The sequence below is a fragment of the Castanea sativa genome, chromosome 12 (assembly GCF_040712315.1).
Source record: "Castanea sativa cultivar Marrone di Chiusa Pesio chromosome 12, ASM4071231v1".
Lineage (NCBI taxonomy): Eukaryota > Viridiplantae > Streptophyta > Magnoliopsida > Fagales > Fagaceae > Castanea > Castanea sativa.
In genome coordinates this window covers 18,264,688-18,280,337 of record NC_134024.1, presented here as the reverse complement: position 1 = coordinate 18,280,337, position 15,650 = coordinate 18,264,688, and the positions used below count along the sequence as shown (strand labels likewise).

General features: G+C 33.8%; 1 protein-coding gene and 1 pseudogene across 1 annotated transcript; both read right to left on the bottom strand.

Annotated features, from left to right (window-relative positions):
* Positions 1–358: 358 nt before the first annotated feature.
* Positions 359–4,602, bottom strand: LOC142620289 (protein DYAD). The gene is made up of 7 exons (XM_075793685.1): positions 4,459–4,602; positions 3,611–4,317; positions 3,081–3,464; positions 2,753–2,873; positions 2,545–2,637; positions 983–1,669; positions 359–550 (listed from the first exon to the last, which is right to left on the bottom strand). Exons 1-7 carry the CDS (start codon positions 4,600–4,602, stop codon positions 359–361), a joined length of 2,328 nt encoding a protein of 775 aa, XP_075649800.1.
* Positions 4,603–12,785: 8,183 nt separating this feature from the next.
* LOC142619019 (carboxylesterase 1 pseudogene) lies at positions 12,786–13,940 on the bottom strand (annotated as a pseudogene).
* Between the last annotated feature and the right edge of the window lie 1,710 nt (positions 13,941–15,650).

The following is a 15,650-nucleotide window of genomic DNA, read 5'->3' as shown; positions in this document are numbered from 1 at the left end:
GGTGTTTAACGTGTTGGCATTGCATGGGCATGTGTTTTAGAAGTAGTCACCACCAGCATGCATGTAAGAGCCAACAAAGCAGCATTATTACTAATTTACTATATATTATAAATGCTTACCAGAAAGGACAGGATAATCACCATTGTCCTATATAGATCTCAAGTTTTTCACTCTTAACCTTTACTTCCAAAAGAGAGAATCCTAGAACCTCCAAAAGATACGTTGTCCATATAAAATCCCTTCTTACAAGTTATCTATATATATATTGTTCAATCGTGTGAATATTACTTTCCTAAGAATCTTTTTGTATACTTAACCCCTAAAACCTCTCCGCATAACAATATAAAAATCAAAACAATCAACCCTGGTTAGACTTGTCCAAAGAAGGTTTGGGAGAAGCCAAACCCAACCACCATCCCTCTCCTGTTGTCAACCACGAGGAGTTGGAGGTGGAAGAGGAACTACCTCGAGAAGTTTGCTGCTTCTGCTCATCAGGGTTTCTTTTCACATCCTTGCTTTCTGTTTCTTCATCTTTCTCAACCATTTTGAACTGTAAGGTACAAAAAAGCACGTCTTAAACGCAGGAAAAATGATTCATTTTCCTCATATATAGTAACTAAGTTAAACAGAACAATGCAAGCAGCACTAATATTTCTCACATTTTGTTGAGGTTAGGTTATGAGTTGTGATTGGAACAATATAACTTTCACATTTGCTCACCTTTGAGTGACACCACTTTTATAAAACATAGATGATAAGTCACGTTATTAGTTGTGAAAATTTTTATACCATTAGACTTCTTAGGAAAAAATAGAAATAAGTCTATGGATACTATTTTTTACAACTATTGCCATGACCTATTGTGATTGGTACATGATAAAAATGATGTAAACGGTGGAAGGGCTATATATCACTAGTGAAAAAAAAATGTTTATCCTTATGATTACACAATTGGAGGAGATGAGGGCTAAGAGATGCTCACATGTGGCATTGGAGCAATGGAGGTCAGGTTAAAGTGCTTTCTTTGATAGGTGATAGTCCCACAATATGCAGTGTCAGTGTCACTCTGTTGAGTCTGAGGGGGCTCATTGAGGTTAATGAGGGAGTTTTTGCTTGTAGTGATACTTTGGGTCTGGGGGGTCTCAGGTGGGAGAGGAGGAGAAGTAGAGGGTTTAGTGATCACACTCTGAAGAATGGCATTGCTGACAGGGCGCCTCTCAGCCAATGGCTTGACAGGTGAAGTTGGGTGTGGGCCCAGATGAGGCTTATATGGAGGGAGGAGATGGGATTTTAAGGTTGTGGAAGAGGCTGAAGGTGGAGTTGAGACCACTAGGTGATCTTCAAGGTGGACCATAGACTGAGGGGATGTGATCATGCTTGACTTTGGCCACAGAAAGGACCCCTGTGGCTTGCATATCCTGAACCCACTCTTCAGCTTTTTTATCTTTGCTGCCTTGTCCTCTGTTGCTGTTGTTACTGCTGCCTTGTCTCCTCCCTTGTCCTCCTCTTGTTCTTCACCTGATTTGTTCTTCGGTTCCAACTGATCCTTTGTCTCTCTTATAGTGTGTGATGGTGTTGTTGGAGAGCCTATCAATAATAGTGGTGGTACTTCTGATTCTGGCATGATTGTTTCCTCCGCTGCAGCTGATTTCAGCATACCCATTTTCTCCTGCATTAATTAATAAGCGTCCATCAATGCCACTTCATTGACTACATTTTTTTTTTATAACCCACTTCATTTATTACTTAGTAGTTTTTTTTTTTTTTTTTTTGTTGAGAAAACCACTTAGTAGTTAATTCAGCACCATTATTCATGAAATATGTCTTTGATCCCATGTTATAATGTTGTTTGCAATAATTATTGTCATTCCTCCATTAAATCAAAACATAACAAAATTGACAGAATATGAAGACAAATTGCTTAGGTGTTATTCATGTTTAGTACATCTCAAAAGGTAAGGCTTCTGTCCTATAGAAATTTTCACTGGACACGTTCGGATTCGGACACGTGTCCAAGAGGTGACACGTATCCACCATCTAACGTGTCCAGTGGAAACTTCCACTGGACACAAGCCACACCCCATCTCAAAATTATCCCAAGTATTATCCGGAAGGTTTTCTCAAAAAAAAAAAAAAAAAAAGTATTACCCGGAAGGGAATTGTTAATCAATTTATTAAATGTTATACTTGGCCATAAAAAAAAAAAAAATGTTATGCTTTGTATTTTCTAATTAAACTCGAATCATATTTTTATATTAATTAATATAACATTAAAGCTATTATTTTCTCCTAAAGACAATTAACTGGCCAATATAGTGGCAATATAAAATTTAATTGGGTAGCCTTATACAGTGTAGCTAGAACTACATGTGTCCTTTATTTCTTAATGGATCAGCATGTGGGTCATTTCCAAAGTTCGGATACTATGGTCTTGACAATAATTGTCAGGCGCTTCAGGGCAAAAAATAGTAATCATGGCAATATACCTACACACTTTCAATCGACAAAACAGCAAGGATTAGAGGATAGGTTCATGGTTGGTACCTCCATTCCACTCAAATATTGTGAAATTTTCATCAGTTCTTTGACTTCTTTATCAACCTTAGCTTTCCTATTCATCCAATCTGTATACATTTCCTGTGAAAACATTAAGCAAATAGTTGATTATTTGGAGCGGGAAAAAAAAAATCAAATAGTTAATATAGGCATCGTCAAGCTGAATTGAACACTGGCAAAATCTGTTAATGTTCACCTTCAATGGAATCAGTGAACCTTCTTCATGGTCCCGGTTCAGACATGTCACAGAAGAATTTGGGGTGGTGGCAATGGGTAGATTCTCCTCTTGCTTTTTGGTCACCAGCTCCTGAATATTCCTGTTTGACCAACATGATCAAGGACACAATAAGACTAAACTCTATTTCAGAAAAGTGACAGTTAAGAAAAAAGGCACTATGTACTAAAATCCACAAAAGTGATAAATGAAATAAGAAATGGAAAGAGAAATGGCATTATTATCAATAAGAACAAGAACAAGGCCAAATATATAAAGGATCAATACTATCAAGAAAAAAAGTCATTACTTTTTCATTTTGGCCATCTCCTCCTTAAGCTCCCCAAGCTCTCTGGTAGAAATAGCATCCTGAGAAGGGTCATCTCCTGGCTTCCACCCAGGTGGTGGAATCCAATAAGGGTCTTGAATCCCAGCATCTCTCCTAATATTTAGCAGATCAGCACTCTCCAGCCAATACTCCATGGCCCCTTCAGAATTGTGCCGCCGCCGGAACCGCTCCTCCCCACCGGGGGCCACCTTTCCAGCCATATGCTTCAGCAAATGGTCTAATAAACCTGTATCACCAACGAGCTTCCTTGCCTCTGTTCTCAGTGCTGGCCTTAGTATTGGATTCCCAAAGACAGCTTTTTGGTCCTTCATAATTTTCAAGATGTTCACCTCAGCCAACTTGTACCTTCATAAATACAATTTCATGCGTCAATTTAAAGAAATTTCCAAATCTTTCAAATACTAAAACTACTGTAAATTTACTATTAGACTTATGTAGTAAAAAGATAAATTTTTTGACATAATTATTGGAACAGTTCTTTGTGTCCTCACCTGTCCACAGACCATCTTTCTATGGAATTTTTTATCTTTTTCTTCTTACTCTGATTGTGAACCTGAATTTGAGATTGCTTCTTCTCTCGCTTAGCTCTTTTGGGCATTTGAGCTCTTCTAGAACCATGGCACTTTCTCTTAATATTCTTCTTTGCCTTAGATGACTCTAGCTCCAGAGCTTCACCGTCAACTTCTTCTACCTCATCCTCATCCTCATCACCATCACCACCACCTTCCTCTTCCTCTTTCCCTTTCCCTTTCCCTTCTTCTTCTACTTCTTTATCTTTCACATTCATTGATAAAGTTTCAACCTTTTGCTCTTCATGCCTGGCTAGAAACCTGACCCTCTTACGCTTACCCCACTGGACCATCCCAGTGAGATTGACCGCAGAGCTGCACATACCCTTTTTAGAAGCTGCATCCCTGAGCCTAGTCCTCGAGGCTGGGCCCGAGTCTGAGTCTTTCTCAGCCTCCATACAAGGCACAACCCAGAAGCTCCATGAGTTTCTCTTCTCTGCAATTTCCTGAGTTGTTAGCCTTCTATAAAGCACTTCTCCAGCAAGTTCTGAATCCATTATGTATGTCTCATTCAGTGCAGGAAGCTTCTTCCCCTCTGGTTTCTCACAATTCCCATTACTAAAATGTGTACGAAGAGAGCAAGTGCTTGGATACCTCACTGCTACGTTAAACTCAGCTTTCTCACTCACCTGGAAAAAAAACCCACATCATCAAACCGACCCAATTGAAAAAAATAACTATACTTGTTAAAAAGAACCCAGAAAAGATGTATATATGAAAAATAAAACAATAACAATAACAATGGTGGAACTTTTGTGTATAATATGTACCATGACGACCCTGATTGAGTTGAGCTGTTCTGGGGTTTGTGGTGTGAGCTTGGAGTGATCAATTTCATAGAAAGATCCCACCTTTATGTGCTCTATAGCATCTGCATTACCAGAAAAGTGCAACTGGATAAACTTGAGGGACATGGGTGTAAATCAGTAAATCTAAAAAAACGATAAGGGCATATCAGGGATGTTATAAAAGATGCCGAGTAGGGTTACAATTGGAAGAACTTTTGGACAGTGAATGTCTAGCCAAAGATGGCCTTTCTGCTGGCTCCTCCTCCAGGTACATCATTTCCTGCCCAAAACCAAAAGCCAAAGAGCGAAAACGCAGTCACAAACAAATTATACACAATCATTATACATACCCATTATTCTGATTTTATGATTATAGAAAAAATAGTAAAAAATACACACTTTTATTTTATCTTACCCAAAATACTAACTTTTACAAATTTTTATTTTTATTTTTGAAAACAATTTAATCTTTTTTTAGTATACTAGATACAAAATATGGTCTTCTCTATTCAACATTTAAAATAATACACTTTAGATTTGTAATATAGTATAATCTAAATCAAAAAATAAATTTACAATGTACCATTATACTCTCCAATTCATGACCAAAATACTAGAGAGCCTATTCAATTAAATGTTAAAGAGTATTCGGGCTAATAATTCGCACTGTAACAAGCACACATCACACATGCACGTACACAAACACAATCTGCAAATTAAGAATATACGCTGCTTAGCTGCAATTGCAAATATATATAGCAGTCAGTGATAATGGTTATGATATAAAATACATGCTTTGCCATTCATGCGGGTTTTAGCAAATCTCATCATTATAGAAAACCAAAATCTTCTCTCTTTTTCTCTACTACACGTCCATGCACACAAACCCCATAAATATCGCTGATTTTGCTCTAAAAGGTTCTGGACAACATTACACGCGCTTTTGTAGCGCGTGCTGAGACAACAAATTGCTACTCAGCAATATTCACGTTGGATTGTTTTTTCTTTAGCATCACTCAAACTCAAATATATCAACCAACAATTTCACAGCGCGTGAGTGGAAACATATTTGAATAACCAAAAAAAAAAATTGAGACTCAGACCACCATGCGTGTGTGAGTGAGTGACAGCCCTAACTAACAAAATAGAGATCACCAAAGATGCTAAACCATAACTTTTTGGCACAGCTTTTGTTAAAAAAATTTGCAAGTAATGAGCTGTTAACAAATTGTGGCAAAGTAATAGAGAGAGAGAGAGAGAGAGAGAGAGAGATTACATTAGCTGTGGCATTTACATTATCTAGTTCCTCCATGGTTGTGAATCTGTGAAGAAAATACAGATCAAAATGTTAAATGTGGTCACAATATCGTTAAAATAAAAACTAAGGTGGGAATTTGAGCAAAATGTTGAAATGGGTTTTCAATATAATGTACTTTGGAGATTTTATTTGTTTGGATTCATGTAGGGTTCTATGTATATTATATATAATAAAAATAAAAATAAAACATTGTGGCTGCGTAAGAAAAAGCTTCAGAGTATGAACATGGCAAAATATGCAGACCTGAACTGAGAAACAAACAGTCACATTAAAATAATAATATTGCCCAATGAGTTTAAACTATGAGACTACGAAGGAGCTTGTAAAATTAGCAAAGAGTTGTATCTATGCTTATTTTGAATTGAAACAAAGACCCAGATTAGTTTGATTCGTGAAAAATGAGTTTGAATTGCTTGGGTTAGATTTTCAGGTACTTTGCTATTGGTTTACATCAAAAAAGATTTCCAGGTACTTTCCTATTGGTCACATCAAAAAAGATTTCCATGTACTGAAAGTCACAGAACCCATTTCCTAGAAAACAAGTACAAGCTTTTAAAGGAACTCCAAAACCCATTTTTTCATTTTCCCTTAAGTTTCCTACGATTTTTCTCGTAAGCCAAACAACTTATACATTCTTATATCTCCAAGAAAACTTGAAATGCAAGAAAAGAAAAACGCAAAAATAAAAAGGGTTATTAACTCATTACCTTTGTTAAATATACTGAAAACCCAAGTGGAATTTGGAACAAACAAGTTATAAAACCTGCAAAAAAAAAAAAAAAAAAAAAAAAAACCATCACCACACAAGTTCATTGTGTCAAATTCCCATCACAGACTTAGTTCCATGAAACTTATCATGTAAGAACCAAACAGAGAAAATAGCTACCTAAGCAGACCTTAATTCTGATCGATGAGAATTAATTTGTTGTATCAACAAGTTGCTTTTTCTTTCTTTGTTTCCTTTTTCTCTGTGATATTTTTTCTTGAGAAAGTGGGAGCGAAAATTTGTTAGGAGTGAATCCGAATGAGCGTAGTGTCACCATTTCATATATATGAGAGAGAGAGAGAGAGAGAGAGAGAGAGAGAGGCAATGATTATCAGACGTGTTGGATCTCACGTGACCTTTGGTCCCCTATAAACGGTTTGGGATTTTTTTTTGAGTTACCGAAAATGCCCCTGTTGAACTTTTGCATGAGTGATACGAGACACTACTAGTATTGCATATACATAATACACCATTACTGCTACTTCACTGTGTCACCCAAGTTATGTAGCTACACCTAGCAAAATGTTTTGAGTTTGTGCAAGTTTGGATTTGGACTGACTCAATTTCCTTTAGGGGTCTAAAAAAATCATTATCCACCTAGCAAAATGGTTTGAGTTTGTGCAAAAGTTTGGATTTGGTTGGGTTAATAGGTTTAGATTTAATTTTGTCGAGTTTACCTATAGCAGTCGGTAGTGTGAGATATAAAGTATATTACTTTTTTATTCGCAACTTTTTTAAGTGATAGAGTTTTTATTAGAATCAGTACTTTCATATTATTTCACCATTGGCGTCAATTTTATTAGAGTTTATTTAGTATAACTTATTATTTTAATTTTTAGAAATATGCTAATTAAAGAAAACTATACCTATTAAGGGGGAAAATGAAGTTAAAAAAAAAAAAAAAAAAAAAAAACTATACTTTGAAAAAGTGTAGTTTCAAAACAATATTTTAAATGGGTTTGTGTCGATCACAACATGTCATGCAAGCAGTTGTGAAAACTTTGTAACATCAAATAAAATTTATTATTTTCAAAGTCTATGAGAAACTTTGGCTTGACTAGTTTTGATTGGCGATGCACCTTAATAGAGCGTTTTGTTGGATGATAATTATATCCCCACCTCATACGTGATTGGTTATTTCTTTTTCTCATTTAGATATTTCTACCATCTATATGGTAGACTAGAATTTGCATTTACAAAGATTTTGATCAATTTCTATGATATGGTATGATATAGGTTTTTTTTTTTTTTTTTTAATTTATAGCTAAATTTTTAGAATTTATCTTGGTCAGCTTTACTTTTAAGTTCCTCAAAAGAGGAAAAAAGCTTTACGTTCAATGATGACTAAAGACACACATAATCGATCCATAATTTGCAAGAGTTTCTTTTCCTTTTCTTTTTCTTGGAGACAATAGCTTTTAGTACGAATTCTTTTTTTCAGCTCAAATTTTAGGGTCAGAACCCAATATATTGGAAAAAGAATTAGTTTTTCATAAAAGGCAATACCAAAATAGGTTTCCAATAAAAAAATAAAATGGTACAATCTGACTTAGAAAAAGCCTAAAATGACAATCTCTTATCCTATAAACTTACTTTAACATAAACACAACTCGAAATTTTTTTTTTTTTTTTATATATATATTTTTTTATAGAGAATTCCAACCTATGCCGCATGCTCTTGATGATAACTATTTATTATCAAATCAAGACACCAATCAGTTTTTGGTGTAGGCGAAGATTGAACTTCAGATCTCTTATACAACTATCAGAGACTTTACCAGTTGAGCTAACTGAAATCCACCACAACTCCACAATCTACTTTGAATAATTATACCTTAAAATTCTTATTCCAGCAAAATATTCTATGAAGTCTCTAATCATCTGGCACTTCCTCTATTATATTTGAGCTTCCACTTCCTTTTTTTTTTTTTTTTTTCAGTTTTTTCATTTCTTGCATTGCAATAAATATATACAAGTTAGTTTCTAATTATGCATATATTAATCCCAAAAGAGATTTTTAAAGTAAATAATTAACATAAATAATTATTACAAAAAAAAGAGCTCGTATAAAGTATATATATTATTACGTACCTAAATAACTAAAAATACTCACTAGAACACATGGATATAAGTGTTTATATTATGCTGCTGGTTGCAGATTATTATCAAAAGATCCATGATTGACGTTATAATTGTTGGGTTACACGAGTGAGTGAAGTCCTACATTGAATAAAGATGAGAATAATAAGTAATTAATATAACATAATTGAGCATATGTCTATTGGGCTTAGACCTTTTTAGTTAAAATATGTCTCACCACTGCGCACTAAGAATGCGATGGTCACTCCACAAATATAAGTGTTTGTGGGATGTGGGGTGTGGGGGGCAAGAGCCGAGATTCGAGTCTCCAGGAGAAAGTTTCACACATATATACACTTAGATTAAGCTAGAGTAGAATTTTATCTTGTATAAAAAAAAATAAAAAAAAATAAAAAAAGTCTCTGTATGTTATATTAATTACTCAAAGAAGCTCCCCATGGTATTTATCTCTCCTCTCCAACAAGTGGTATTAGAGCCCTTGATGGTATAAATTTTCAATGTACAAAATTCACATTGTTATAATCTGAGAAGGGTCGTGTTAGGAGTTAGTAAGATCAAAAGAATTTAACAAAGAGGTGGTCATAGCAAAATTCGAACTCTACTTATACCGCCTTGTTGATGTAGGATGTCCCTTTATACAATATAATTTACAATCTCATGAAAGGCAACCGCTGTATACATTTTCAGTGTAATTGTACAAATCATTGCAGCGTTTTGTGCATCTTTTTTTCCTTAACTGCGCCTTATCTTCACACGGGGTGAGAGAGGGAAAGCAAGGTGGAATTAGAGAATTACGTGAGAAAAAGGAAGAAAAGGATCAGCTTGCACTGCATTTATTATATACCATTCTTTTTCTTTTTCCTTTTTGATAAAAAAAAAAAAAATGAGTAGGGGATGACTTGAGTTGGCGTATTCTATCTGATCGTGACCATAATGACATTCTATTCACTAGGCCCGAGCATACGAGAGCAGAGAATTCGAATGAGTTATAACTGTGCGTCCAGCCCCATCGATCAAAAATGCTAGTGAGCATGAGTCGAGAGTATGAAACTATGTCCTAGACGTTTCCCATTCTAACACTAAACTAAATGAAAGCAAGCATAAATCTAGATTAAATATAACTAACAACCAAATACTTGAATCCAATTTGATTAAACTTTATTACAAAGTACAAAGAAATTAGTCACTTACAACCATAAGTCCTATGCAAATGCTAAAAATAGAAGATCTCCTAAGAAAGTACAAATGAAGAGACCTCAACAAGTTTTGTGTGTTCGTGGTCTCCTTTTTTGTAAAGATAAAAATGTCCTTTCTTTTTGTAATGATAACAATTTCCTTTCTAATGTTTTTTTTTTTTTTTTTTGGTAAAGATTTCCTTTCTATTGACTTCCACAAGAGCTTTGACAATTTGTCCTTTATATTACAGAGCCTCAGAGGTTGCCTTGTAACATGAAAGGTCATCTATCAAGTGGACAATGTTATTTACTGTCATAACATATTATCTTTTGTTTATCAAATCTTTTGGATTGTAATCTGAAAATGAATACACACAAACATAAATACATGGGAGATGAATACATGTAAACATAATCAAGTGAATAATCCCATGTAAGAGATTATGAGACCACTTACATATTCCTTAACTATTTTTTAAATGAAAAAAAATACAAAAAGAATATAATCTATGAACTTTTGTCAAAATTAAACTGACTACTGTGATTTTAATTTGAATAAACTTTTAGAAATGTCTAAATTGATATTGGTTGGGTTAGAGGGTTTTTTTTTTTTTTTTTTTTTTTTTTTTCAACCTTGTCGGGTAAATAAGTTTCTAATCTAATTCAATCCATCACATGTGTGTAAATTGTAGATTCCAACCGAACCTCATCCTTATGGGTCTAAGTGATTTGGCGGCCTATACTTAGTTACTTACATGTTTCATGCATTGTAAAAATTGGATATTTATTAACTATTTCAAAACTTTTTTTTTAATAAATTATTACAATTTAAATAATGTTATATCGATAGGTGTTAGGAAAATTATTATCAAACCTTATTATGAAGGTTTTTAACACAACTTTTATAGGAAATATAAATAACTGTCAAAAAATTAATTACTTTATCATTTTCTTATAAAATGTTTTTAAAAATAGTTCATAAACCAATGTCTTTAGAACATTCATTAACGTTTCCCATTTAAATAATATGCCTAAATTATATACCAAAATAAACCTAATTAAAAAAATAAAAATAAAAGTAATAAAATAAAATTATATATATATATATATATATATATATATATATATATATATATATATATATATATATATATATTGAGTTGGGTTATGTCATATAAATTAAAAGACTCATCATTTTTTTTTTTTGAAAAAAAACAAAATCATCAACTTGAACCCGATACAACACAATACTCAAAATAAAATTTAAACTCAAGCCAACCCTACCTATAAAACCAACTCGAAGCACTAGGTTGGATTGGGTTGGGTCAGGCATGTTTCATTGGATTTGTGGGTTAGATACACACTCTTGCCCCCAGCATTACTTTTTGCAAATCCTTTTCCAACTTCTCATGAATCTTGTTTCCAATTTTTTTTTTTTTTTCTCCCTATCTTCACATGGGCTGAAACAAAGGAAAGCAATTGAGCTAGCCCTTCAAGCTCGAAAGATCAACCAAATGGGCAAGGGGTATCTAAGAAGTATATAAAGTTTCTTAACCTTTCCGGCCGTCACTACTGAATGTGGGACTCCACGCTACTGCACACGTGCATATGTCTCAAGGCTTGCAAGTAAGACATTATTTACTGATAGTATTGGCAATACCTCAAGTCTTTCAAGCCCAAAAGACCAGCCTTATAGGAAGAGATGGTTAGGAGTTATAAACTTTTCAATAGATAACTTCTAAGTACTTTCCCATTAGACTAGACTTTTAAGCTTGGAGAACCAGAAAGTGTTACAAATGAGGAATTAGAGAAGAAGGGAGAGGTTTATCAACTAGAACTACAATTAGCACAAGTATATATACATACAAAGGCCATGATCATCACTACTGGTTTCCTAATTAATACTATTTCCACCCATAACTCTCCTCCCTTTCTTTAAATATTTTGTCACTCTTACAATTGGACCAAAAAAAAAAACTAATTTATAGAATCTACACCCTTTCTTATGTTTTTTTTTTTTTTGGTGAGAAGATTTAGTGTCCTTTGGAATAAGAAAATTTAGGTGAATATCATGTCTTTAGCTTAGGTCAGGGGCAGCTTAGAAGGGTGAGAGGCCATGAACCCCCCCAGGAACTTCTCAAATATTAGATTTTTACCTCTAAATTTATCTAACATTTTCAACAGATATATGGTTAACTCTCCAAACTCTTCATATTTTTTGTATGAAACTATTAAATTGATTCAATTTTAAATTTGTTATTGTTTCGGCCTCTCATTTATGAAATTCTAGTTCCATCCCTGGCATAGGTCAAGAGTTATGAAAAGTGCTATTATTTATACTTAGGAAGTAGCTATTATGCAAATGTAAAATTCACACTTAATTCTAATTGTATTCAATCTAGTTGGTATATAGTATGATTTAAACATTAAAAAGAAAAAGATGGAATCCAATATATTGTAGGAAGCTTAAAACACTTTTAGAAATATGCAAGGAATAAAATAATAATTCAAAATGAGTAATACAAAGAGTCATATTGAATTTCATGAAATGTGATGTATACAATGATGCAAAGACACAAAAGTGGTCTTAGCAAACAAAAAAAAAACACACACACACACAATGAGACTGTAATACCAAATGTATATTCAGCAAAGAAAAAACAAAGTAATACAACTGCTATTTTTCAATTATGTATCATCTTCCTCAACCAGAATCAGATATCAACCCCAACATCCAAACAAACACTAAAGACTTTTCTTTTTCTTCTTTTTTTTTTTCTTTTTATAAAGAAGCAAACAAACACCAAGTCTGATTTGAAGATAAGATAGCAAACTTTTAGCATACACAAAATTAGAATGCTCATAAGAAACTTTTAAGCTAATGGAGTTAGTAGCCAAAATTTGTCCTTAAAAAAAAGATTAAGGTTCACAAAAATTTAATCATAGAAAATAAAATATAAATGATAGGCTCCAAGTTTTATTTATAGTAGTAAATTGGAAAAAAATTTTGGTAGCATCAGAAGAAGTACCAAAAACAGAAATTAACCATCCTATTATTTTTCTAGGAAGTGGCTTAGGTACACAAATAGTTCATTAGCTTTGGTGGGATTAACTAGTTCCACTGCATGATAATCTCCTTCAGTAAATTGTGTTTCCACCTTAATATCTTCCTTCTTCAACATCTCAACCAGTTTCTTTTGACTGTCAATCAATGGGTCTCCATCACAGCCTGTCACCACAATCAACCAACCCAGCTTCTTGATTTGATCAAATTCATCACCCACCGTTGGATTGCTATACTTATGGTCACGGTCAGACCCAATTGGCAAAGACATTTTCCACATCAGATCAGTACTGCTTATTGGCAAAACTGGATCGTCGATCAACCTCAGCTCTGATTCACTCCTCTGTGTTGCACCAAAGAATGGCGTGTGCAACAAAAGCCCTTTGATGTTCAATGGTTCAAGATCATCTACGGCTTTAGATACACGTAGCCCCACATGATAGGCTATATTGCCACCAGCACTAGTACCCATTAAATAACACTTGGAACAATCAACATAATCACGTATTATTTTTTCATGTGTAGTCTTGATCCAATGTAACACTTCTACTGAATCATCGTACGCCGCGGGAAGGCGGTGCTCGGGAGCGAGGCGGTACTCAACTGAGACGACCACGGCGGAGAGTTGATGTGCCATGTTGTAACAAAAGTCATGATTAGGTGTGGAATCAACATGTAGAACAATAAAGCCACCACCATGGTAGTACACGATGAGAGGAAGTTTTGTGGTGCTAGCGTTATTATCTAGGGCTTGACGGGGAAGGAATATGCGGACATAGGTGTTGTGTTCTGGGTTGAGAATTACATCTTTGGTGATCACAGGAGTGGAGCCATTGTGATCATCAGATGCAGCAGCAGTTTGAGGAAATTCGTAAAGACGTTTGAGAGTACCATCGTCGTTTTCAACAATATGGAGAAGCTTAAAGGGATCGATTGGCTTTGTAGTTTCTTCTCCAGACATGATATTGAAATATGTTGATCAAGTACTGTGTTGAAAAAAGATAGTTTAACAATGTCGTTTATATATAGAAAAAGTAAGTGTGGTTCCCAATGCTACGTTAGTTTATATATAGGAAAATATAGCCAAATATCACTATTTTTAAAAATTATTAGTATTTTATTGTTGTTGAAAAATATTTAGTAATTTAGCTTCTTTTTTTTTATATATTTCATATGAAACAGAAAATTGAGCACCATACAAAATGCAACACGGAACTCGATTACGTGGAAGTTGAGCATATAGGAAAGTGTTAAATGTGCGCAATTCCCAGGTACTCACACTGTCAACAATTGTGACTGTGGGTTTCTCTTTTTTCTTTCTTACTGAATTTTTTACATTACGTACTATTTCTTCTATGTCCTATTTCACATCTACATTTTATCGTTATTGCATAGGATTTTTCAATCTCTTCAACAGGCAGCGTCAACGCACATCTACATTTTGTCGTTATTGCATAGGAATTTTCTTTTTCAATCACTTCAACAGGCAGCATCAACGCACATCTACATTTTGTCGTTATTGCATAGGATTTTTCAATCTCTTCAACAGGCGGCTTCAGCGCAGCCTTATAAGATTAATCATTACACATGACCTTTGGCCACAATTATTGCACACGGAAAGTTTGTTTAACCACTTTAAATATATATTTTTAATTTTTAAATATTATTATATTTATTTTTATACATTTTTTTACCTGTATTTTTTTAAAAATTAAAAATAGTTGTTTAAACACATTTAGAGCCACGTTGCATTAATTAAGTTCAGATAAGGAGGATCTTCTCAAAAAATAAATATTAAATAAATAAAAATACCACACAACATACTATTTGATAATTGTTAAAATATTCTGGAGATTCTTTGACCTGAAGCACGAACCATATAGTCTGGGATTTTTCCATGGTACTTGAGTTTGTTAACGTCGAGCACTATATTTTAAGTAACGAGAAAGCTCAAGTTCTACTTAACATTTTTTTAATTAAAATAATCCACGCGAACAACATTTTTTGATAGATAAAAGCTAAACCGGGATATTATTCATCCTTAAATTGACTTTTCAAGAAGTATTTTTCAAAAGTAGTTAAGAGACAATGCTCAAATCAAATCCATAAATTGATCAACACCTACCAACACAAAAGTTAGTCTCATTTACTTCCAAGAAAAAAAAAAGTGAGTCCCATTTTGTGACACTCGGTAATTTTACGAAACCAAAAAGATTGGGGAGTTAATGAAATTCGCGGACGTAATGGGTCATATTGTTTTCCATAATTTCAAGAGTGGGGAGTTAATGAAATTCACCGACATAATAGGTCAACTTTTTTTCCATAATTTCAAGATTGGGGAGTTAATGAAATTCACCGACATAATGGGTCATCTTTTTTTTCCATAATTTTGAAATAAGAGAAATGATATGTCCATAATATTTTCACAATATTTTTACAACAAATTCTAAGTGGCAAGTTGTTAGTGGTTGTTATTGTTGGGGTAAAAAAGTAATTTTTGTGTTAGGTTCAAATTTGAACTAATAACAACTAACCACCTGTGATTTATTGTGAAAGTATTATAAAAATGTTGTGAATATAGCATCTCTCTTGAAATTATATGGTCTAAATGAGACAAGCTTCCTTTAATTGCGGGTGTTCCATACTACAAGCCAAACATGAAGAACAAATAAACCACGGCCACGGCTCATATCCAAAATTATGGTGTCAATGACAGCAAATTTAGCCACCTGAAAAGTCACCCAATACGAA

Excerpts from the sequence above, each read along its gene's own strand:
- LOC142620289 (XM_075793685.1), bottom strand. The coding sequence starts at position 4,602 with ATGTCCCTCAAGTTTATCCAGTTGCACTTTTCTGGTAATGCAGATGCT. Across the intron at positions 4,318-4,458 it reads ACTCAATCAGGGTCGTCATG|GTGAGTGAGAAAGCTGAGTT; the intron begins GTACATATTATA and ends TTTTTTTTCCAG. Across the intron at positions 3,465-3,610 it reads GAAAGATGGTCTGTGGACAG|GTACAAGTTGGCTGAGGTGA; the intron begins GTGAGGACACAA and ends GTATTTATGAAG.